The following is a 23,411-nucleotide window of genomic DNA, read 5'->3' as shown; positions in this document are numbered from 1 at the left end:
CACATGCAGGAGTCTCAAGAGTGAAACGAAAATCAATTCAGACATTTAAATGTATAATGATGAACAGTGAAGATTCCCAAATCTTCCCTAGGCTCCTTAGTTTAATTTTATAGCAAAAGAACATGAAGAAATTGAATAATCTTTAAAAATCTATTTAGTTTGGGACCATAAAAAGTTTACATATTGAATGCCTCCTTTGTTATTTAGTCTTAATGTTAACTTGTATATGCAACCATAAAATCTAACTGTAGTAAAAATCTTTAAAAGCTTGCTTTTAAAGCCTAGGTAGGTTATTTGGTAATTTCAAAGGTTTGAAAGGTAGTTTCAGAATTTAAGGTATATTTCAAAATTAAATGACTGTCACAGTATCGTGTCTAACATCAATTGAATTGTTTCTTGCAAATCTTTCTCATTTTTCTTCTTCCAACTCCTTCTGCAGATACAAACTTCTGAGGTATTCCAGAGAACGTCAGTATATTGATGGGTTGAACAATTTAGTATATACTCCTAAAGTACTTGTCAGTAGATTGTATAAAAATATAACTGTTAATCTCATGCCAGAACTCGCTCCTGTTAGAGACTATTGATGGAAGTGGAATGGCAAGATATCCTACCAGAATAAACTTTTAACACTGGAAGCTACTGATAAACACTGTAAAACAAAACAAAACCAACAAACAGCAGCTTAGAATTAGAGTTTTTTCACCAATTGATGATGCATATTTGGGATGAGAAGTAAAGTGATTGTATGTACCATGCATTTTGTTCTGAAAGAAAAGCCAGCAGCTACCACTCAGATGTTTACAGCATGAGACTACTGTTCAAGCCTTCATTCTTCACACTCTCTATCTTAACTACTCAACTAAATAAACTGCAGAAAACAGACTTGTAGCTTCTCCGGAAATAAGGGCAGAGGCCTCTTCCAGGAATTTTTTATACTGAACTGCCCCTCCTCGTATTTAAATGAATGCTTTTGTTTCTTTTTAAAATGTGTTTTGTAAATATGTGATGTAAATTAATGTGTGTACATTGCTTTTCAGTTGTTCAATATTTTATGCTTCAGTATGTATTTGAGTGTGTTCTCGTTTGAATTCTATAGGAATGTTTTTATTAGCATGAAAGAACAAGTGTAAAATGTAAGTATGCTTATAAAAAGGTTATACCTTATGTGAAATGAAGGAAATATTAATTGTTGGCCAGCTATGACTGTAAACTGTTATACTAGTTTTGAGCTCTAGGCCTCCTGCATATCTATATAGAAAAATCACTTTCTTATATGAACCTGCTAGAAAGAAAGCTTTTAATTTTATTTATTGCCAGCAAAATTGTATGATACCCTGCCTGCCATCTGAATCGTATTTATATGCATATTGCATGTGTATTACAGAAAATCTTGCAGTTGTTGCATATTATGATCTACAGGAACTCTTAACTGTTTCCAAGTGTGCCACTAGTGTCAATGTCAGGGATTTTCATGCCTAAAACGATGTGTCTGGGTGCGTACAGTATTTTGGTATTGTCCTTTTTTTTTTTTTTTTTAAATTCTAGTGAACAGCACTTTTATTCCTCCAAAATCAGAAGAGCCAAAAATGTGTCTTCATTGGAAGAATATTAAAGTTAGATTTTTAAGAGAATAATAAAGCATAGTTCTAATAGTTCTAATTCTTGCCGTGTGGGATTTTCAGCAGCACGGCGTTGGTCACACTGTTCTGCTGATGAGGATGGTGATGACATAAGCAGAACAGAAAGCAGGCCAATCCCAAGTGCTTTTTGAAATTCCCCTCCTAATATATTATTCAATATAGCTATTTAAGGGCCTATTCTGGTAGAGTGCTGAGTGCTTCTATGATGCACTGAGGATCCTCAAGTCGATGACTGTCAATGAGATTGAGGTTGCACAGTCCTGCTAAGGATTGGTCCTGTCTGTTTCTCTATTTTTGTGGTGTTAAACGTATGAGTAACTAGCCTCTTTCCTTATCTTCTTATTTTCTCTTTACTTGTAATGTTATGCTACCTGAAAGTATCCCACTGCTAAGCATTATTATCTTTCTTAATATTTTTTTACATTCCTTGTTAATACAAAGGAAAAGGACCAGGTCATTTATTTTCTATGTTAATGCAAAGATATTGACCAAGATACACTAAACTGTTTTGTTTGTCACAGTTACTCAACTCTTTAGGAACCAAAGACTGACTTCTGCTCCCATAATGAATGGAAAGCAGTATCTATAATAAGGATCGTTTACCCATAGAGTGTTCTGTAAGAGTGTTGACAAAGAATCCTATCTTTAAGTCATTACTGTATGTTGGTTTCCTGAATTGCTGCCACAGATGGTGTGGTGCTTTGTATATTTTAAGTTTGTTTGCCATAAACACGTTTTATTTCTTTGGCATCCCAGCAGCAAATTTTGCTCTTAGCCATCATTCAGTAATGTTATGAGCATAGCTGTAGGCATCCCAAATATTTAGTAGAAATATTATTATTTAAGTATTTGAGAACAATTATAAGGGATGTTTTTTACCATACTGGAATTACCTTAAAATCTACCAGTTAAACTAATATGCTTTAGGAATGATGTAATACAGTGGAAATAACTAAAAGCATAAAGTGAAGAAAACATCCTTCAAAAGCATGCTTAAGTGGTTTGATCACCTCCTGATAGATTTTTCTGTAACTGAGTGTATAGAACATTCAGAAGCATATGAAAAAGGGGAGATAATACACTCTATGTAAAATTAATTATCTTCAAAATAAAGATAGTCATTTCATAGCAGACTAATACGGTTCTTTAAGAACAGTAGAATAATTTTTTAAGTCCCTCATGTAATTTTGAAGTGATTTCTGGTTTTCAATACAAGTTCACCTACAATTTCACACCTAAGATTATGAAACATCCTTTGGTACCATAGGTCTGTACTGTTTTCTGAAGCATGCTTTTGTGCCCATTTCTTAGGCATTCTGTGAAATTCATGTGCAATTAAAAAAAAAAATCGAATGCATATATATGTATATATACTTACATATATACATACTATCTTACACATATGCTGTGGCTGAACTAATATAACTTTACAGCTTTAAGTGATTGATCATGTATGGTCCTAGAAAAATGTGATTAAACCAGTATGTGAATGGATTGTGACATATAGCTGAGTTCTTTAAAAGTTTACGTTTTGGTGCCCCAAAATGATGGATGTTAAATTATGAATTGTTGACTAACACTCTTCTCTAAATACCTTTTATCACTTTGTTGGGAAGTTTTAGAAGTTGCCATCTTAAATTACATCAAAATAGTGTTTGTATACTACCTGCTTGAACTCAGTACTCTTCTGTAGTGAATTTTAACATAGACAGTGCCTTCAAACAAAATAAATATGATGCAGAACTAAGAGTTGTGCACATTCCTTTTGATAATCTCATGGTTCTTGTAAAATGTAGAGAGAAGCCGATCACATTGGCTTTTGCATTGCTGACAAAGCCAAATAAAGGACGTCTTCAAGGAGTGAACATGGAGGGAGAAGAAGGAGGAGGAGAAGAAGTGCTTTACAAGATACTGAAGGTCTTGCAAATTAGCAAGTAAAACATTACAGAAATATTAAGAGTAGAATCTGTTTAATATGCTAAGATACTCTCAAGCCCATTTTCTATATTTCAAATTTAAGTAGGAGAATATAAAATATAAAGTCCGTTTTGCAAATAGGCAGTGTACTGAAAAGCAAGTGCAAAATGTCCTTTTTATTGGATCCTGGCACTCTATTTTTCTATTGTTATGTTTACTAATGACTGTGTTATAGTGGATTACTAATGAGCCAGCTGTTTAAAAAAATTAAAAGGATCCATTGCATATCAGCAAGTGGAAGTGTACTTAAGATTATTTTATTTGTAGAGGTATGTAAGATAGGCTTAATGAAAAATGCACTGAAACAAATGCTGGGAATTTCCTGTGTACTATCATAGTTTTGGGGTTTTTTGTTGTTCATGAAAATGTTTGTACTTTTTTATCATTGTCTTTTATGAAATATAATGTTCTAAAGATTGTGTTGGTTTGTTTATTCTGAGATTTTGTGGAAAAGATACCATCTTTGTGTTTTGTTTCTAGACAAAATGCTCATTTTTCTAGTGCTTGGTACCCCAAAGTAACAGCAAAAGGAAGCGACACACCTATCCAAATACATCAGGTTGGGCTGTGATGGGATCAAGCCTTAGGCTAGCAGGGTGTTTTCCTTTTCTTTGTATTTATAGGCTTTCAGCTTTTGGTTTTATTAGGCTAAGTGACTCAACCTTTTTTGCATACTTTTCCAAGACAGGGTTGCTGTCGTGTTGAATCTCCTAATGGTTCTTCCCTATATAAGGATTACTAGAATGGGAATAGAAGGATTCATCCATATTTCTCCTGGTATTAAATAGGACACTGATTTTCTCAGGATTCATCAGTTATCCTTATTTTTATTTGCATTTTTTAGCTATTATGGAAGTGTCTGATGGTTTGAGGTATGCAAGAAATTCTGGGGAGTACTTTAACTGGGGACAAATTTATTTGCAGAATTTTCTGTAAATACCTGAATAAGCTTCTTCAGGTATGTTTGAGTGACATACTTTTCTGAAACAAAGGCTTCTGGTCTGTCTTTGAAAGTGTCGCCAGTTCTGATGTATTGGAAAACAGGAAAGGAGGCATTTTAAGTGTGTGTAGCCTTCTTAGCATCTTTAAATGCTGTTCTACCATACTGTCACCTTTACCTTCTTTCACTTCTATGTCTCCAAAATCAGAATTGAGAGATGAGTTTATCTGATAATTGTGTGGGGCCCTGAGTTAGTAATCCCATGTGACTTCATCTGTTGTGGGCTTCATTAATAAAACACTGGAGATGGTAGTGGTGGATTGTATTTTCTGTGTGCTTGCTTTTCATGAGACACCTTTCACAGACACGTTTTGTTCAATTCCTTTGCAAGAAGAAATTTAGTTTATCAACTTCATGGAAGACTGGTTTATTCTCAGAGTCCCCGTAGTGGAATTTCAATAAGTTTTTTCCTAAGGTTAATGTGTTTTTTTCAACCCCCAAACTTACTCAGAAGGGCAATATGACAATACAGAAATGCAGAATACTTTTATTAGGAAGAGTATTTGAAAACAAAGTCAATACATGTTCTTTCTGAAGTTAACAAAGTGAATAAAAAACTTAGTGATTTACTGTTGCAGTAAGAAGCGACGCAGAGTCCTCAGGCAGGTGCAAAAGGGAGCTCGTTTATTCCAAAAAAACAGGCCTTTCTAAGCAATTAGGCTTTTATCAGTAACATTCCACTAAAGCACAACAACCATAGCTCAACCAACGACCATAAGCCACGATGTAAACATGTGAGGGTTATATAAGTTGTTTTCTATGGTTATGTAACTTGTTTTCCTCCTCTATTTCAGCTAAGTCACTACCCAGAATCCTTTTCTAGTTAGCCAAAGTAGCAGAAGTGGGCCATGATTTTACAAGGCCTTCCTTTTATAAGGTTTTCTTATCTGCAACAATTTACTATGAAATCTAAAGCTGTTGATACAGTCAGATACTAAGTTCTTATCATTTATGGAAATTTTAATTTACACAACCGAATTTTCATGCTTAATGTCAGCTTCTATTCCACTGGCTCACTAACTACTGCTGTAGTTGAGTAAGAGAAGGGACTAAGGACGACAGCAATGGTGTGATGCCGATTAACAACATCATTAGCTGTGAAAACCACCTGGAAAAAAGAAAAATACGAGACAAATGAGAAGTGATCTCCAGATAAAGGCTTAGCTGGAACCACTGTGATCATTTTATGCAACTTCACATGAAACTTCAGAAATATTCTCACTCTGAGCTGTGACTGCCTGTAACACACAGTTTTTCCACTGGTTAAATATCATTTGTTAATAGTATAAATACCACATTATTCAAGACTTTATACAATTTATTTATTATCCAAACTGGCATTTCCTTGTTGGTACTCATAAATGGCAACGAGACTTTTTTTCTTATTTCCTTATTCCTCCCTTATGAAGGTCTAGTATGAACCCTATTCATTGTCTTTATTAATAAAAAAAAAAAAGCTAGCCCATTCTTTCAAGTGTTGGAATGTTTTTGTTGCTCATCATGTTCTGTACTTCAAGCAACAGAATTAAACAGTGCTACACATCATTAGGCCAGAGTATAAAACAATGGGTTTCTTTAGTTCTACTTCAAAATCTAATAGTTAGAGAAGGACTGCATTAGTTATCTGGCCACAGCATAATAACCTTACATATGAGTGATTTAGCACAGCCCTATTAACATCTCCTTGACCAGCACATCCTGTCCTTTGATTTCTCACTCCACATAGTACATTATTTCGTGTTGTGAAATGAGAGGTGTCAACTTTTAAAATAGAGGGTTTAATAGCATTCTGTGATGCACAGCTTGTGCTCCTTTCAACATTAATAAGAAAGATGCATATGAAACAACCAGTGAACTGAGCAAAATGTGTTCCCTACTGAGGCTTATTTTGAAGAAAGAAGGCTCGTGCACTGTAGATTAAATTAATGTCCAGTCAAACATCATCTTGATATACAATCAATTTACTTGCATGTTGTAAATCTTTCATCTTCCCTTTTTTATTTCAGTTCTCACAGAAGGCAAGGCTATCCAGCATTAACCTTCATTATTGTTTAGTATAAGAATGTCATATTTCAGGTGTCTCTGGAAGGCAGGGAGAAAATTTAATCCAGGTGTTTGCCACCTTTTCTCCAAGAAAATAGGAACAGCTGAGCAGATCTGTCACAGTCCAGCCAACAATTAATAGAGAACTGCTACTACTGAAAGGTCATTGGAAAGCACTGATGCTCTGGAGGGGGAAGGAGACAGTCCCCAGGGAGTCCCAAATCCTTCAGCAAGCCTCACTTGGTACCTGGTCTGGAACACCTTCCTCTAACCAATTTATTTGTCCCATGCAAATTAAAGAGGCACGTTGTACCTTTTTTTTCTGTTGTTAACTGGGGCTCCAAGCATCCAGAACACAGTACTACTTTTGTTGTCTTTAAAAATCTAAATTATGAACTCTGTCTGTAGCCGTACAAATACTGGCTCCAAAAGGCAGGTAAATGCTTTTCCCAGGAGACTTCAAAGAGTACTTCACTTGTTGTCCCTCAAACACTTAGAATAAGTACAGAAACAATCATGGGCTTAAGTAGAGGGAGAAGGATGGAAAACCTCTCCATAAGTAACACATCTAGGAGCTTTGGGAGTTATGGGGGAGCTAGTAACTAGGTTCTGTCATGACTATGTTGCTACAAAGCTTTGAGACTGTGGATTTTAAGTGTTAATGTGAAAATATTTTAAAGTGAAAATAAAGTTCAACATATGCAGTTAGTAATTGAAGCCTACACATATAAAGTATCTTTATTCTTTGCAACTGAAGTAGAGGAAGAAATGAAAATGAATACTCACATCAGCATGACGGTAGAAGGGATTCAAACCCATACTCTTCCAGTAAGAGGCTGTATCAAGCTCAAGCTTGTATATCCCTGCTACAAATTGTTCTTTAGTTGTAAGCTCTGGGAGCACTCCTCTGTCATTGGTTTGTCTGTGTAATGGTAGAAGAACACACTTTTATAGTTTGGCTAAAAGCCTGAGAAAGATGCAGTTTTTAGCAACTGAACTTGAGTGATGTGTGGCTTAAGTAATATGATGAATACTTCTATTGATCTGGAATGTCTTACGTCCATCTGTAGTGTGGGTGCTTCAGAGCTTATCTTGGCATTTGCTACTTCTGCAGCGACCACAGCAGATGGCTACCTGCCACCACACTAACTCTGCATGGTTTGGGGGTGAGCCAAAAACTGGCATTATTGTTCATAGACTCTTGGCAGAGTCTTGGACTTAATTAAATGAACCCACTCAGAGGGAAAACTTCACCACTGCTGTAAGCAATGTGGAAGCTCTATGATGCACTCACTGTGCAACTAAGCAGGATCAAATGTCCTGATTTTTCCGTGGTTTTCTTTCTTATTTAAATGTATGGAGTTGTTTTATCAGTGTAAATATTTTTTACAGTTGGTTATTAGAAATTTGAGATCTGCTATTTGAAATGACCATAGGTCAACTAGCAGTGTAGCCTCATGGAATTCCTTGTGGTTTATATTGGCCTGAACAAACAGGTGGTTTTGTTTGATTTGAAGATACTATCAGTGTTATCTAAAGCTCTAGTACTGGTTTGAAACCATACATCTTTGAGCGCCAACCCATTTAGGGCTCCAGAAGCAATATTGAATGCTGTCTCTCAAACATGTCCCTTTTTTTGAAACATCTTTCTGTGAAATTGGTTTTATATTACTAGGGTTTTTTTATTAGGTAAGTTATCCTCAAATAACAGATCTGCCAGTGCCTGATTTTGGTATCTAAAATCCACTGTCTTTTGTTCTATCTACCAAATTTTTTCTGAATTTTACTCAAATTGCATGCAGAGAAAAATATTGTCACTGTCCAGTGCATTACTTAGGATTTTTTTTTTTCATATAGCTTAGAAAATAAAGTATAGAACACCATTTATATCTTACAAGATGCTCTGTAGTCAGTTATCAGAAGTTTTATATCCATTCAATTTTCTCTATTTTTCTTTGTCATAGATTGATCATTGCTAGATAACTGGTCACTTCTCTAATAAGCTTTTCCAGTTAATACCAAACGCAGCTTCAGTTGAGAATATTACAGGATCTCTTGCTAGCATTCAATTATTTAAAAATTATCAAGCCTGGGGAGGTTGATTTCGTATTAGCATGACTTTTGCTTACCTTATCGTGAGGTTACTTTCCTCAAAGGTTAAACGTGTTTTTAAGGCTTCAGTCTTATCCAGCTGTTTAGATGAGTATCTTTATATAGAGTTTCTAAGCTCAGAAGTAAAGATGAGTAAACTGAACACTTACTGGAAAATTTCACGCATTTCCAGTGACAGAATATGTGTGAAATTGTCTTCTCACTTGAGGGTGTGAGGCAATTTAAGTAGCACAACATGAATAGATTGTTTTCCCCACATTGTACAATAGTGTGTGGCCTTCACTGTAGCTATATTTTTCAAGGACACATATGAGAGCAGTGTTGTTTGTGCCAGCCCACTGCTCCACGACACCAAAGAGAACAGTTTCTACTGGAATTTCTAGAAATGCGTCTGAGTCTGGGATTCCACTGTCGAAGTTCATCGGCTATACCAGCTCTAGCCCTTGGGAGCCCTTCCTCACTTTTTTTTGGGTGGAATAGACTGTTAACATACATGGAAAGGTCTCAGGTGAGACTTTGCAACTATCACGAGGAGCTAAGTGTGCAAGTGGGATATTGCTTGGTGAATAAAGAATGCTCATTCTGTGTTTCACCTAAGAATTTTTCCAATTTAATTTCAGACTATACTTTAAATAAAGATTGCTTTTTATTTTTTTTAAGCGTTAACATATACTAAAATAGAGGGCAATTTAAAAAAAGTCATCGACATTTGAAATTCTACAATTACATTTTTTAGAAGACATGGCAATATTTAAATATCTGGAGATTCTTTTTGTTACTTGAGATGTGATTTCTTCTCTGTGGAGGAGGAGGTGATAAATCTTTATCCCCAAATTTTCTCCTTTTGGGTAAGTCCTTTATCTTGAAGTAAAGAAGGCTATCAAATGTGATGTGGTATAAGTTCAAAACAGTTTCTTGTTATAGCTGTGGTGTTGTAAGAAATGAAAATCCATTTAGAAAGATGGAAAATGGCCAGTAAAGGTAGGATTCTCAACCAGAGTCTTGGTTTCAAAATATAAGAGTCTGTCTGATTCTTCTGATAACAATGCAGCAGTTCATTGCTGGGTACTAAAAAGTAATAGAGACCTTTGCAATGAAATTAGAGAGAAGCGATGACTGAATTGAAGGATAGCTTAAAATACTTTCTTGTGTTCATAGGAACTGTAAAGAATTATAAAACCATTTTGGTAGTTGAAACTGTAGTACATTTAAAAGACTGTCTGCAGCAAGTTAATTCAATTGTATGCTATTTTTCCTCTGAGCAAAAAGACATCTCACATTAGAGAATGTGAAACTGGTCTTTCAACTATTCGGCCTCTTCCCATTGCCTTTCCCATCTTTCATTCATTTTTTTAGTGTGACTTACTTTGAATTTAACAGTTCCCAAGATCCATCTGCTGCTTCTTTATATAACTTAACTGGAACATTTGGAGCTGGACTTCCTCGGACTGAATCCACAACTTTTACGAAAAGAGGATGCTTGGCGTCAAGAGGGTCCTTCAATAGGATGAGAGAATTTTTAAGTTGCAAGAAGGGTAAGTGACAGTACGTCATAAAGCACCAAGGAATATTATTCTTTAGATCTACAGTACAGACCATATTTTCCATGAGAAGACTGCTGTGTACTGAAGAATCATAATCTGAAGCTTTCTGGGGGCTGGATATGGTTGGGCCAGGAAGGAAGATTTCAGGAGCTGTTGGGCATGGAGCCATATACACCAGGGAGGCACAGCAGGTGTGAGACCATATTTCTATTTTTCCTTTTCATGGCTTAGCTACACATCTTCTCCAGCATGAAGTTGTAACTAAGTTGTGGCCTCAACAGGAAATAATTGCATCCTTAAAGGTAGTAGGACTGTTTAAAAATCTGCCAACTCCTCCTCTGTATTTTGGACCGTAAGTTTGAGCACAGCTTTCTGGATTTGAAAGCCTCTGATACCTTGTTGCCATAGAGTTATCTCTGTTGCTACAGAGTTGCATTTCTGCTGTAAACATGATAAGCACCACATACAGACTCTCTCCTAACAGTGTGTTGAATCAGATTTGTCAACCTTGGCATCTACACAAGCACAGGAGAGGAAAACCTTCCTTCAAATACAGGATGGCTATAGTTTCATCCCAACATATTCATCACAAGTAGTGATTATGGCCTGATGTTTTACGTTTTCAAAAATAGAGTTGAATGAGGGCTTTGACCTTACCTAATTCTGCAGATGAAGAGTGAGAAAACAGAGCTTTATAGAAGGTGCTAATTGGGGATGGTCTCAAAATAGCAGTCACTAATATCCATTTAATCATTGTAAAATGAATTGTGATGTAGATGGTTAAAAACTAAGAGCCCTCCCTTTAATGCCCTCTTACAGTCTGGGATGTTCCCTGAGTCAGGAACCATGTCTGGTATCATACCAATCAGCACGTGTCTGTAGTGCCTCTATGCCCAGATTCCTCCCGTTCCCTTTCTGGAAGGCAGGGGCTCCTCACTAGTGAGGCCTTGCAGGAAGGCCACTGCTGATTTTTCCTGACTTTTACACCCTGGGAGCTCAATGAAAGTCTTATTCCTCAACAAAGTTAGTCAGGTATTATTTTCCCAAAGATCAGAGTTGAGAGGAAAAATGAGTAGTTGAGGAGAGAGAGACAAGGCTGTTGTAGGAGAATTTCAGGCTGAAGCATCTGTGTCTTTAGCTTGCTCTCCTGGGATTAATGAGCCCTTTGGAAGAAGGATCCTAACTTTGGCTCTGTTCTTTGCTTACATGGGGTTAAGCTGTAGTGGGTAGAGCAGTAAGGCAGAAGTCTAGAGAAGGCCTTTTTCCAGCATGGATTTTGCAACAGGAGATGAAATTCATCATGACACATTTTGTTCATTATGTTATGAATGCTCAAGGTTTTTTGTCTAGTGAATATGATAGTTTTTCCTTTCTCATCTCACATTGTTTTTCATGAAGTTTCTGTGCCTGATGACAAGTGCTACTTCTCTACCCATAAAGTCCTCTCACTAATGACTAGAGAAGGAGAAAGAAGGACCAGAAAAGAGCAGCAGCAGAGAACTACAGTCTGTACATACTGTAAAATCAAAATAATCAAAACAAAATAGAATAGTCTATTTTTTTTTTTGCTTACACTAATTAAAAAATAATAAAAGGAAAAAAGACATTGAGACTACATCAGTAGAATGACTTCAATCCTGAGACACTTACCAATGGCGCAGCTTCGGAGCAAAGTGCCAGGCCAGCTAATAAAACCAGAAATACAGAATGAAAAGCCATTTTGCCTGCCACTAGAAAGTCTGTGTCAGCAAGCAGAAATGGGTAGGAGCTATGATTTTTATGTCAAGGCCTCTGAAATGAAGCTACTTATCAGAAAACCCTTATGACTTTCAACACACAGATTCATACTGTTTACTTAGTAAATAATGAGAAAATAAGTAACCCATACAAACATGAACCTTGTCTGTGAAAATAAGTCTTTTCTATCCTTCTCTGTGGAAATATTGTGAACATTGCCTAGTTCAACTACAGTGTCAATTTTCTTGGAAACAATATCTATTCTGTTTTATTTTTCTCTTTTTATTGAGGAATGGTGCTGTATTGACCTCATATAATTGAGAGAAATACAATTTTTTTGTCAACCCAGCAATTTCAGTGAGAAATTCTCTGTGGTTATGGTTTGGTTTAATTGAGTCACCCATGCTTATACATTAAGAGATATCTCTCTGTGTTGATCTCCTCCCCACCTCTAATAAAAGGTAGGTGGATAATTTGTGGGCTATTTAGTTTTCTTACACATTCCCTAGGAAGAAAAATACACTACTTTTGGTGTTCAGCGTGACATCAAGATACCTACACACCGACTTCTGAAGCACAGTTAAACAGTATCTTAAGTTGTATCACTTGTCCCTTAGATTCAGTACAAGCTCAGGACTTTCCCTGTACAACTGCAAGTCAATTCCTACCAGAAGCATCTAGTTAATTTTAGGGAAATGTTGTTTATTGAAATGAAACTTTGTCTTTCTGATCTTTGCTTAGACATATATCCATATACTCTTTTACTACATCTCACCAGATGGATGACTGCAAGAGTAGGTTTTTTTGTTGTTGTAGCTGTTGGTGGTATTTTTTGGTTTGGTTTTTGGTTTTGGGGGTTTTTTGGTTTTTTTTTGTTTGTTTTTTGCTGAGTATATCTATATGAGCAAATTTATGTCCTATTTTGAGGGCTTAGCATAACACCCTTCAAATGAAATCTACTGGTTTTCAAGCTCCAGAAACATGAGGATCCCATGAAATCTCCATACTTTATGATGGGCGTTGTTTTGAAACTGTTTGCACTGCTTACAAGAGTTGTGCAACTATGGTAGCATCTAGAAATCCGTGAAAAAGTAACCAGATAGTGAAATGCTAAAGGCAAGCTTCTGTAACTTGTGAATTCACTTGCCATGCTGTCATCCCAGCAGGCTCTGGGTATAAACTCCAAGGTCAGCGGCAAATGAGTGCTGAAGGTTTCTGACTGGCATGATTTCAGTTTCTTTCTCTGTAATTTATTTAATCCAGTTAAAAACCAATTCCTCTGCTTCAGGGTATTTTAAATACAATAGGCCAGGGGTTTACAGAAATCACTGCTAAAGCCCTCAAAGTCATTAGTCAGTTTATCAGCAACTTTATTCGAATCACAGTCACTTTACAGCTTACTTTTTCCTATTTCTAAAAATATGAAGAGAATATTAAGATGATGGTTCTATTTTAGGACTTCTTTTTAATGATGGCTACAGATTTGACTTATTAGAGATTTAACTCAAATGCACCTGTGTAGGGGAGCGAGCTGTGTGATGTCAAATAATTACTTTAATATCAAAGATGTTAAAAAATGTGCTAATTGAAATTTCTTCAGTACTTCCTAGATTGATTGAGCAGCCAGCTTTCCTCTTGAAACATCAAAGTGTTGAGGTTTACCTGAAGTTTTAAGTAAAGGAACACAGATTTTGACTCTTTCAGCTCTGTGGACATACTTATTTCAATGGTTTCTGCATTGTTTGTTCTGCTGCTAGGTATTCACAATTTCACCAATTCACCTTGTGACCTGGTTGATAGTGGGACCATCTTTTCTGTGTGTAAACTTGGAGAAGCACAGATAACTTTCTTATTTTGAGTAAATTTATTTGGTAATTTTTTTAAGGTAACACAACTATGTGAATTTCCTGGTTTGAGCCAATGTATTTTGGAGAAACTTCTTTAAGGTAGTGGAGGAAGATAAGAAAACTAAATCAAAAGTCATCCCGCATGTGTTTTTCAGCTATCCTTTGCACTTCAATGCATATCATGATACTTTAGAAAACAATCACTAATGGAGTAAAAATTGTTTTAAAGAAGTAATATTTTATTGACTTGTTGGAAGTTTGCCAGGTTACAAAATGGAAAAAAACCCAACTAATGTAGCAAAAAGTTATGCATTAGCAGTAGGAAAACCTTCCTCCTAAAAGCCTATGATAGTTCTAGTGGAGGAAAGTGTTTGTGAAACAAACATGAAAATAAACATGTTTATTCCTTGGGATCAGTGACAACAGCAGTGGTTGAGTAGGAGAAAGGGCTGAGGAGAGCGGCGATGGTGTAGTGGCGGTGACCGGAATCATTAGCAGTGAAGACCACCTGGAAAAGAGAAAATTTGTGGTCATGACCAACAACATACAGTCAAAGCTACCTTATTAACAATTAAGAAGCACACCTCACTTCATCTGCAGAGCACTTTGTTCAATGCTTTTACCCTTCTGAAGGGTAATGCTTCCTGTTACTTTGTGATTGCCAAGTACTGAGTGCCAAGTATTTGTGGGATTTGGATCGAGGTCCACAAAGAGCCTCAGCTGCAGTGAAGCTGGATGGAGGTACCCACACCTGAGCCAGGCAAACTTCTTTGGGATGTGGAATTGGACGGGGAGGTATCTCAAGTGACCAGTAAGAAAGACAGGGGTGAAATTCCACCTGGCGAATTTAAATACAACCCCTGTGTGAGGTGTCCAAACAAGACAGGCAGTTGGAGCCCAAAGCTGCTTTCTGTGCTTCAGTGCCCCCTCCTGTTTTTAACACCACTGGTGGTGGGTCAGTTTTTGCATTGAGAACTGAGTGGCTAGGCTTGCCAGAAAAAGGACAGACCCTTGCCCTAAGAAAATTCAAATCTGCTGCTCTCCAAATCAGTTGAATGGGACTTGGGACACCCGATTCCCAGGAAAGCGTCATCACCTGGGTTAAGCTCCAGCTTTCTTTAGCCTACTATTTGATCTATTTTCTAAACCATGATGCACTTTCTGCAAGTGGACTAGAGAGTTCTCTCCTATGACCAAAGTCTAAGCTGCTGGGACATGAGGACTGTAGGCTTCAGTTACCTCGTACACAGTCAGTCACCAAATTCTACCCACTTCCCAGGCTACCTTGTTGTTCTGTAGGCTATTATGTCAAGGAAAAGCTTCTTCAGCCTAGTTGGAACAGTCTCAGTCAGGCATTTTTAAGCACCTTTTGAGGTGTAGCCCTTACAACTTTCAGATATCCAAATGGTTAGGGAATATTTTTGAGGGTTCTTTTTTTACCTAAATCACCCAAACCACCTCAGACTTTTATGGACCTGGGACTCAGTCATTGGGTTTAATCTTCCACAGAGCTCCATGAACTTGTGGTTTAAAATGTTCTACAACAGTACCAGTAGCTGTTCCAGACTAACTAAACTGGGGAAACTTTAATGACAGATTAAGCCTGAAGAATTTAAACAGATTTTTGGGTGTGCTAAGCAAACACAATAGGATAGAGCAGACAATAAATCAGTGTAGGGCTGAAAGCAAAGGGAGAGACAGGACATGATTATATTGCTGGCCTGATTATGAAGTTTGAGTATCACTGAAATAGTCAACTATCCCACTATGATTATTTCTTTACATTTTTATACCTTCTTTTATTTTAATTGCATGTTTTGGTGCTGAACATAATTTTAAAAAAGGCACACCAGAAAGAATTGTTTTTCTCAGGTAAATACATGTCATATTAGAATTCAGGGATTTTCATGTGACCAATATGGGGGAAATACCTCTGATTCAAGCATAGCTTATTTCCTATAAAATTAAGGTTTTCAAATCCCTCCATTCCTTCAGCAGCAGTAAAAGCAGTCTCTTCTTCTCGGTACATTTTTTTCTTGTTTGTTTTTATGAACACTCTCTACTTTTGAATAATGTAGCTCTTTTCGAACAAGATTCCCTACTGGTATGAGTGGGTGAATGGGCACAGCTACACTTTGGAAGAGCTGTGTCAGCATTTGCAGGGAAGTTGGCTCCTTCCTTTGGCTTAGCTGGCCATTTACTTCCTTTACTCGCCCGATGTTGTGTGGCAGTGAGCCACTTCACTGTGTGATGATGCTCCTTCAGTATCAAAGGGCTGTGCTTGTTCTTCCCAGCTGCTGCTGCTGCACAGGCAGTGTGTACAGGTTATTAAGGATATTTGCCACTACTTACATCAGCATATTCATGGAATGCAGAAAGCCCAAGCGCCTTCCAGTAAGAGCTGGTTTCAAACTTCACCATGTATTTTCCCTCTACAAACTGTTCTTCTGTCGTGAGCTCATGAATCTCTCCATACTCTGTGGTTTTCCTGTAATGATTAAATATCTATGTAAATATTTTATATTGTCATTTAGATGCTAAACAGAAAAGTCAGTGTGGAATATTAATTAGTAGAGGTGCCAAATTCTACACTGAGCAGTTTCCAATCATCTGGAATAGTTCCATCTCTCTATGCAGTGTATGTTTCCATATTGCAGAGTCTGTCCTTGCTACCAACTCACCCATATCCATCACAAATCAAAGCTGGCTGGTTTAAGGTCCTTCTTTTTAGTATCATGTTAACTTGTACCAAATGCTCTCTGGAACCAAAGGTTGCTGTCTTAGGAGGACTGCCATGATGACAGGCAAGATGCAAAATCTCAAAACCAAACTAAGGAGAGAAGAGAAATTTTATTGGAAAATCATTTTGTTCTCTAGTTATTAGCACTGAGGCTCTGGGGTTTACTCCTATACACTGATGTGATTTTATGTGACCCTGAGTGGTAATGTCTTGGAAAAGCAATTTAGCATCACAAGATTTTAATAATTTGATTTACAATGCCTTGGTCAAAGAGCAGGGGCCTCTTCCACTGGGTACCATATAAATGAGCAATAGGAATTCCCAGCTCAGAGATTATGTGCTCAGCTTGTAACAAAAATCTGTGGATGAAGAAACTCCAGCAGCAAGAAGGAAGTATAGCTGGCATTGCACCCTATTTGTTCAAAAAGGAAGTTGTTCAAGCTTTGTATGACAGCTGTTTAAATATTTACATACTTAGTTCCTAAATCCCATTTATCTCTTTCCCCTCCTTTTATTTAATTTCTGATTTTTTAACCTTTTTTGTTTGTTTGTTTGTTTTTGTTTGGGTCTTTTTCTTCTGAAAATGTTTATTTAATATGTATAGCGCTTCATAACCACATGACGTAGTTGAAGGAAAAATAAAGAAAGCCATGACTGGAAGAACTACTGGAACTTTCTTGTCTCATGGCAAGGAGTAACTGCCTAGGCAGAAAACAAACTGGAGGAGGAGGAGAGAAAGTGGAGAAAGCAGTGACATGTTGCTTATCTGAGATGGAATCAGCTGTGCTGTTGGGATTTTCTTTCCCAGTCTCTTTCTCCTCCTTCACCGTGTTTGTTATCTTTGGTTAATGGTGGTAAATAAAAATGACTGAAGGAGAGAGCTTTTGCTTAAATTAAGAGGTAACAGGATTGAAAATCCCATGCTAATTTTCTTTTATTTGTTAAGACTGACAAAATCTTACTGGTCCAGTACAAGTGTAATCAACAGTGTCCAGGGCAGACCAAACCTGCAGAGAATCCAAGTCCTATTTGAAACATGTATCACAGTCAATTTGTCAAGTGTGTGCATCTGCTTTCTCTTAGTTTAATTAGTAATTCCTGTTTAATCTGTATTGCTTTAATAAATGGAGAAGTAATTTGTTTCTGTGTCCTTGAAGCTGTGAAACAGAATTACTGAGATGCTGCAGAAGAGGTTAGCAATCCATGTACTTCTGCTTATAAGCTGGGTAGTCTAGACACAAACCAATTAAAAGGAAAAATGGTGTCTGTCTCAAAATCTTTGTTCAGACAAACAAATTAGTTTTAATTTGAGGAAAATGTGGATGCAGCTGGAATGATTCTTTCCCTAAGGGGTGCTGCCCCAGTGGCAGATGTTAACCATCCAGAACAGCTGGGAAACTGGGAAGAAGAGCTCACTTGAAAAGGCATGCACACTACCAGAAGTTAATGGCACTTTCTTTATTTTAGTTATTAAGTGGTAGCCATTCACTGCAAGTGCTCTCACAAGGAAACCTTTCAGCATTACTGCTGCACTGACAGCCAACAGGACAGTGTGTGATTCAAAGCCTGGAGGGGATCAGCACAAGGCAGAAGATGCTCAGCATTCAGCGCTGGTAGCAAAATGCTGCGATTGCTTCTGAACAGCACTTGTATTTCTGTCTGAGTGGGGGAGTAAATATAACATGTTCCTTATTCTTAATAGGATGTGGACTGCCAGCATCTGCTGTAAGATGGACAGTTAAGTTTAAAAAGTGGTGCTTTTCCAGTTAAGTTACTCCAGTGCCAGCCTAGACTGCAATCCTGATCCTCTTTTTGCCTACCTGGACCTTAGCTGTATGTGGTGGCAAGGTTAAATCTACACTGTCTATACAATGATGTTTATTAACTCTTAGGACACGTACTGCATTGAGATAAACTGTGCTCTCAGATGCAGACTGATGAGGAAATATCTCAGGAGCATGAATTCTTATTTTGGAGTTAAAAGAAAAAAAAAACGAGGGTTGGGGAACCACTTCAAATACACAGAAGCCTTTTTGATTACTTGTAACCTAGGTCACATAAAAACTATGTTTGGTGACTGCAACTCTTGAACCACATGATAAGACCTATATTTCCAAAAACTTGTGAGGAGCAGAAAGGTCAAAGCTAGTCATGGGAGAAGCTCATATAGAATCCAAATCACATGCTCTGTGCCCTAAACCCTTCCTCAGTATGTGTCTCAGCTCAAGTTATCTCTTCTTGTGTGTTTTTAGCTGGAGTCATTTTGAAATAAGCCTCTTAGTAAAGTAATCTGCTACTATTCCAACTCCCCCACTGCCCCTTAAATACCATTACTCAAATTCAACAGTTGCCAGGTACATTTTCTTGATTCCATAAAGTGTGCTTGCAAAGTAAAAACAAGCAAACACAGAGGTGAAAAAATAACTACAACAGACATTTGTACAAAATGTAACTTTCCCATATGTATCTGCTAGGTACTGTAACTTCAAAATATTTTGCACCTGACAGGAGTATTTACATATTGCGTTCCTGGACTGCATTCATATTTTCAGCTGTTTTAACACAGGGAAAGTCTGGCTTCTCCAAAAGAATAAAATTGTAAGCACATATGAAAATCTGGTTCAAACAAGAGTTATCAGCTAAAGTCAATGGTATCACTTGAAAGGAAAGCAGCCTTGATTAAGATGCAAGTCAAGGAAAAGGTCAAAATCTTTACCTGCAATAGAAATTGTGATTTAATGTTCCTTCACTGCCATCCCCCAGCAAAATGGCTCTCACTTGCCTAGGGTTAATCTTCTCAATTTATATTTAAGAAGAAGTGATTTGATTTTCTTGAGTGTGCTAACCTAAAGTTTCAACAGAAGTTGCCCAACAACTACAGGATTTGTCTCCTTGGGCTTGTTGAAAGCAGCATTGCAAACTAAACAAGAAAACACTGTTATGCCCCCCAAATAAAGGGGATTTAACAATGACATTACATTTATCTTAGTCCTCTGTAAATTGTATTTTGTATTAGATGTTACACAGCACTTGATGAAACATTTGAAATAATTTGGTTTCCTAATAATGAAAGAAATGCTCACTAGGGATAAGACATTATCCTTGTCTCTTGAAAAAAATGTGTCATTTTTCATGGAGTTTCTCTGTTCGTTAAAGTACATAAATCCATTTTAAGAGGCTTTTGTTCCTAGGTTAACACTCAGCATTTGGGAGCGGAGTTGTTTGTTTCTCTTTCAATCTTGCAAATTTTCTTGCTACTTTTCAGTGGGGAAAAGTGTTTTTCATTTTTCATTATATAAAAAGAAACCATTCAGATGGAGAGAAAAGTATCTCTCCTTATAGTCTTCTCCTCTAGAGTTTTCTTTCTTTCTTTTTTCTGCAGGTTTATGTAAATAATGCTATAGTAAATCCTAGTGAAAGGCAGTTAAATGTGCTGTCAACTCCTGTCCATTCTTTTGCTTCTCATTCAGTGCTTGAATATTCTGCTGCTACTGGAGGCTTCTCTTGAGTTATTTAAAAATCTGATTCAACAAGTTGTTGCAACGAAAGGTAAATGTCTGAATACCTCAGCTATTTGAATTTTAGTAAACTGTGTTCTTCTGTTACTCATCCACTTTTCACAGACCGAAGGTATTATTGTCTGACCCTCTGTGATGTCCTAAGGACACTAGGTATTTGTAGGTACTGGGCTGTCATTCTAGCAAAGACATTCAGAGCTATAGAAATGGCCACAAACAAATGCTGAGATTCTGCCTCTGTGTTGTGTTACAATGGGACTCTCTAAAACTTTCTGGTCAAGGAGTTTCTTCCAACCAGCACATTTGGTACACAGCAGAAGATGAATAATGCACTTATTATTTGTATGTGTGCAGACAAATCTTACAGAGAGGATTTTGTATGTGAGTGCTTCAAATAAAGCTCTATATCCATTGCATATGAATAGAAGTTAGTCTGGATTACCTACAAAATGCTGGTAAATAGGCTTTTCCTTTTTCTTTTTTTTTCTATAGGAAGAGAAGATAATACTGAAGCTAGGAGAAAAATTAAGTGTTAAAACTACTCCCTTACAAACATAAGATGAGCACCTGAACATATTTTTGCAATTAGCATTTCAGTCATGGATAAGTTCCACTTAAATGTCATGGATAAGTTCCACTTAATCTAATGGATTTTAGATCAGAATTCATGTGCTGTTAACACTGATAGTGTGACACATCAGAAAACACATTGCTGTTTTGATCAGAGCTCTGTTCCATTAACTCCTCAACTGTTTGGCCAAGGCACCTTGAAATTGGCTCCAGAAGAACACACAACTTACCCAGCAGCAAAGTCCTGCCAGCTTCCATCTTCAGCCTGTTTAAAAACTTTAACAGCTACATCAGATGCAGGACTTCCCCTGACTGCATCCAGCACTTTCACCATAAGAGGGCATTTGGAATCAACAGAGCCATGGGAGACCTTGGGGAAAGGAGGAGAAGTTGTATAGGAGCTGTCCACCAAGCCTGCAAAAACCTTCTCCCAAAGGAAAGATGGATTCTAATTGTGGAATTACCGTTCACTTTAAAATAAGTTCTTTGCGAAATGCTATTCAAAGCTAATTTACAAACATCTATTTCTTAAGCAGAGCATCTTAGAGCTTTATACTGATAACTTTATTGCACACACACAGACTTCTTGTTCAATATTTAGAGCTGCATATGGCTCTAGGAAAATGTTATAATATTATACCTTTATAATGAGATCACAAATAAGAAAATAGTAAATTCTTGTAAGTGCAGACAAAGTGTGTTAGCTAGGGAAACCAACAAAGAAATACATATGATATCCTAAGGCTGAAAGAATATCCCTCTCTTAGGCTTCATTACACTATAAGGAATCCTTAGTCATGCTTAAAAAATATTTTTTAGTGCTTCAGAGAAGCACTTGTTTGGCAAAGCTGCCTCTTTTTTGAGGATACGGGATGTGAGTCATGAACGGACACAAAGGAAGAGAAAGAAAGGTCACACCACCTGGGTCCTTGACTCTTCCATAATTCCTTAAAATAGGTAGGTAAATGGCAAGAAAATAAAAAGTTTTAAGAATTCTGAAGATGCTACTATAAAAAACCACCCAGAAATAGCATTCTGGCAAAGCCTAATTGTTACAGAATTTCATGGATGAGGAGGATGCTAGTCATCTAGAAAATCTAGATTATCATTCTTGTAATGATTGAGTTTGAATACAAAGAGACTCACCAGTGGTGCAGCTTCAGAGAAAAATATCAGTCCAGCTAAGAAAACAAAGAGTGCAGACTGAAAGGCCATTCTGCTTGCTGTTAGTGAGCCTTGGTGCCAGCAGCCAGGAGCTGAGGGGATTTGGGATTTTATAGCCAATCCAACAACAAAACAGGCTGCTTATTGGGTGCCCATATGACTCCAAAACTGCTGATTCTGATTATTTGCTTAGTAAATAGCCCAATCCTAGAGTCAGTCCATGAATAGCACTGCCATTGAAGTCAATGGAAGGACTGCAGGATCGCTAGAGCAAAGAAAATATGTAACGGACACAAACATGACCCTTGCCTGGGGAGATTGCACTCATAGAAAGCCCTCCACAAAATAACACAAATGACCTTTGTTTACCCAGAAATCCAACCAGTTCTAGGAGAACTCCTTTACCTTGCCCTCAGGTTGGGCATGATAATGCCCCAATGGTTTCTTTGCACCTGCCCCATGTGTCTTCTCAATATATCCAGTGCTTTCTGAGGACCAGATCCCACATACGGATTCAGGCTCAGTATATGGGTGATGGAGTTTGTTCATTGTCTGGCTCAAGCAGTGCTGGATTCCCAATCAGTCTCCCTGCTTGTTGGAAAGGAGAAATGTCTCTGAGACACAATTTAGATGGGATCTGACACAATCTGCCACTCACCGCAAGTTCCTAATGATTGATCTTGCCCAACCTTCAGTTAGACACTGAGGTCTCCTCTTAGTCATTGGGAAAAGACCTGTAGAGATGTGTCCCCCTGGGAAGCTAAAGGTCTCAGAAAAGTGGAATGAGCCCTCTTTTGCACTGTGCACCCCAGAAGGAGCCAAGGCAGCCAGCAAAGGCTGGTAGCTTTTGTTAAGATTTGGCTAAGGTTCTAGTAGCCAAACCCCTATAATGCTGGGAACGTTACTGTTACATCTACATTTCTTCATTTCTACATTTGTAAGTACAAATGTACATTTCAGAGGTTTTTCAGGGGTGAACCCAGCCCCAGAATAAGTTGGGAGAAGACATCTGGGGGAGATGGCAAGGTATAGCTGGTTTTCTTCAGCTGCATCACATAAATTGTCCATACTGTACCTTGTGCTAGCTGAGAGACAAAGAAACTGCCCTGTTTAGCTGTTCCTTTTCCCCACATCCTAAACAACCTTGAGCCCACACTTCTCAGGAGCTGGCACTCATTTTTTACTGATTTCACAGTATTCTAACATAAAGCAGTTTTTCCCCCTTAACTTGAATAGGATATGATGAAGGTCTTAGAGAGAGATCATGGATGATATTCTCCAGAGACTTTCATACCTTCAGGCTGCTCTATGCAGTTTTTCTCTCTAGGCAAAGTTGGTTTTTGAGAAAAAAATCTATAATACAGTAACCTCCTGCACTGGGATCAAAGTGCCCTTTGTCCTTACAGCAAAGCAAGCTGATAGGGAGGTAACATTCTACACACACTTTGTCTGCACCTAAAAGTCAGTGCAAGGTGCCCAGCAGTGACAAGCCATGCTGCAATCTAGTGCTTGTGGG

General features: G+C 37.5%; 3 protein-coding genes across 3 annotated transcripts in view; 1 reads left to right on the top strand and 2 right to left on the bottom strand.

Moving 5' to 3' along the window:
• Positions 1 to 4,039, top strand: part of B4GALT6 (beta-1,4-galactosyltransferase 6) — a 30,640-nt gene extending 26,601 nt beyond the window's left edge. The window contains exon 9 of the mRNA XM_048286561.1: positions 440 to 4,039. Within this exon, the coding sequence (XP_048142518.1) occupies positions 440 to 587 (148 nt within the window). The 3' untranslated portion in view covers positions 588 to 4,039. The remainder of the gene's footprint in view (positions 1 to 439) is intronic.
• A 1,042-nt stretch (positions 4,040 to 5,081) lies between these two features.
• On the bottom strand, positions 5,082 to 12,114 carry LOC125317005 (transthyretin-like). Its single transcript, XM_048286562.1, has 4 exons — positions 11,970 to 12,114; positions 10,142 to 10,272; positions 7,450 to 7,585; positions 5,082 to 5,728 (listed from the first exon to the last, which is right to left on the bottom strand). Exons 1-4 carry the CDS (start codon positions 12,036 to 12,038, stop codon positions 5,621 to 5,623), a joined length of 444 nt encoding a protein of 147 aa, XP_048142519.1. The 5' UTR covers positions 12,039 to 12,114; the 3' UTR covers positions 5,082 to 5,620.
• A 2,007-nt stretch (positions 12,115 to 14,121) lies between these two features.
• Positions 14,122 to 22,053, bottom strand: LOC125317343 (transthyretin). Its single transcript, XM_048287113.1, has 4 exons — positions 21,878 to 22,053; positions 20,962 to 21,101; positions 16,256 to 16,391; positions 14,122 to 14,411 (listed from the first exon to the last, which is right to left on the bottom strand). Exons 1-4 carry the CDS (start codon positions 21,944 to 21,946, stop codon positions 14,304 to 14,306), a joined length of 453 nt encoding a protein of 150 aa, XP_048143070.1. The 5' UTR covers positions 21,947 to 22,053; the 3' UTR covers positions 14,122 to 14,303.
• Positions 22,054 to 23,411: the final 1,358 nt, after the last annotated feature.

Source organism: Corvus hawaiiensis, chromosome 26, assembly GCF_020740725.1.
Source record: "Corvus hawaiiensis isolate bCorHaw1 chromosome 26, bCorHaw1.pri.cur, whole genome shotgun sequence".
NCBI classification, from domain to species: domain Eukaryota; kingdom Metazoa; phylum Chordata; class Aves; order Passeriformes; family Corvidae; genus Corvus; species Corvus hawaiiensis.
The sequence above is the reverse complement of the archived record's forward strand: the minus strand, read 5'-3'. Positions and strand labels throughout refer to the sequence as shown.

Bases quoted from the DNA above. Each gene is read 5' to 3' on its own strand.
- LOC125317005 (XM_048286562.1), bottom strand. From the start codon at position 12,038: ATGGCTTTTCATTCTGTATTTCTGGTTTTATTAGCTGGCCTGGCACTT. The intron at 7,586-10,141 runs GTAAGTCACACT...ACCATTACACAG, and splicing joins TGGGAACTGTTAAATTCAAA to ACAAACCAATGACAGAGGAG. The intron at 5,729-7,449 runs GTGAGTATTCAT...TCTTTTTTCCAG, and splicing joins CCTTCTACCGTCATGCTGAT to GTGGTTTTCACAGCTAATGA.
- LOC125317343 (XM_048287113.1), bottom strand. From the start codon at position 21,946: ATGGCCTTTCAGTCTGCACTCTTTGTTTTCTTAGCTGGACTGATATTT. The intron at 21,102-21,877 runs GTGAGTCTCTTT...CCTTTCCCCAAG, and splicing joins TCTCTGAAGCTGCACCACTG to GTCTCCCATGGCTCTGTTGA. The intron at 16,392-20,961 runs GTAAGTTGTGTG...TAATCATTACAG, and splicing joins TGGCAGGACTTTGCTGCTGG to GAAAACCACAGAGTATGGAG.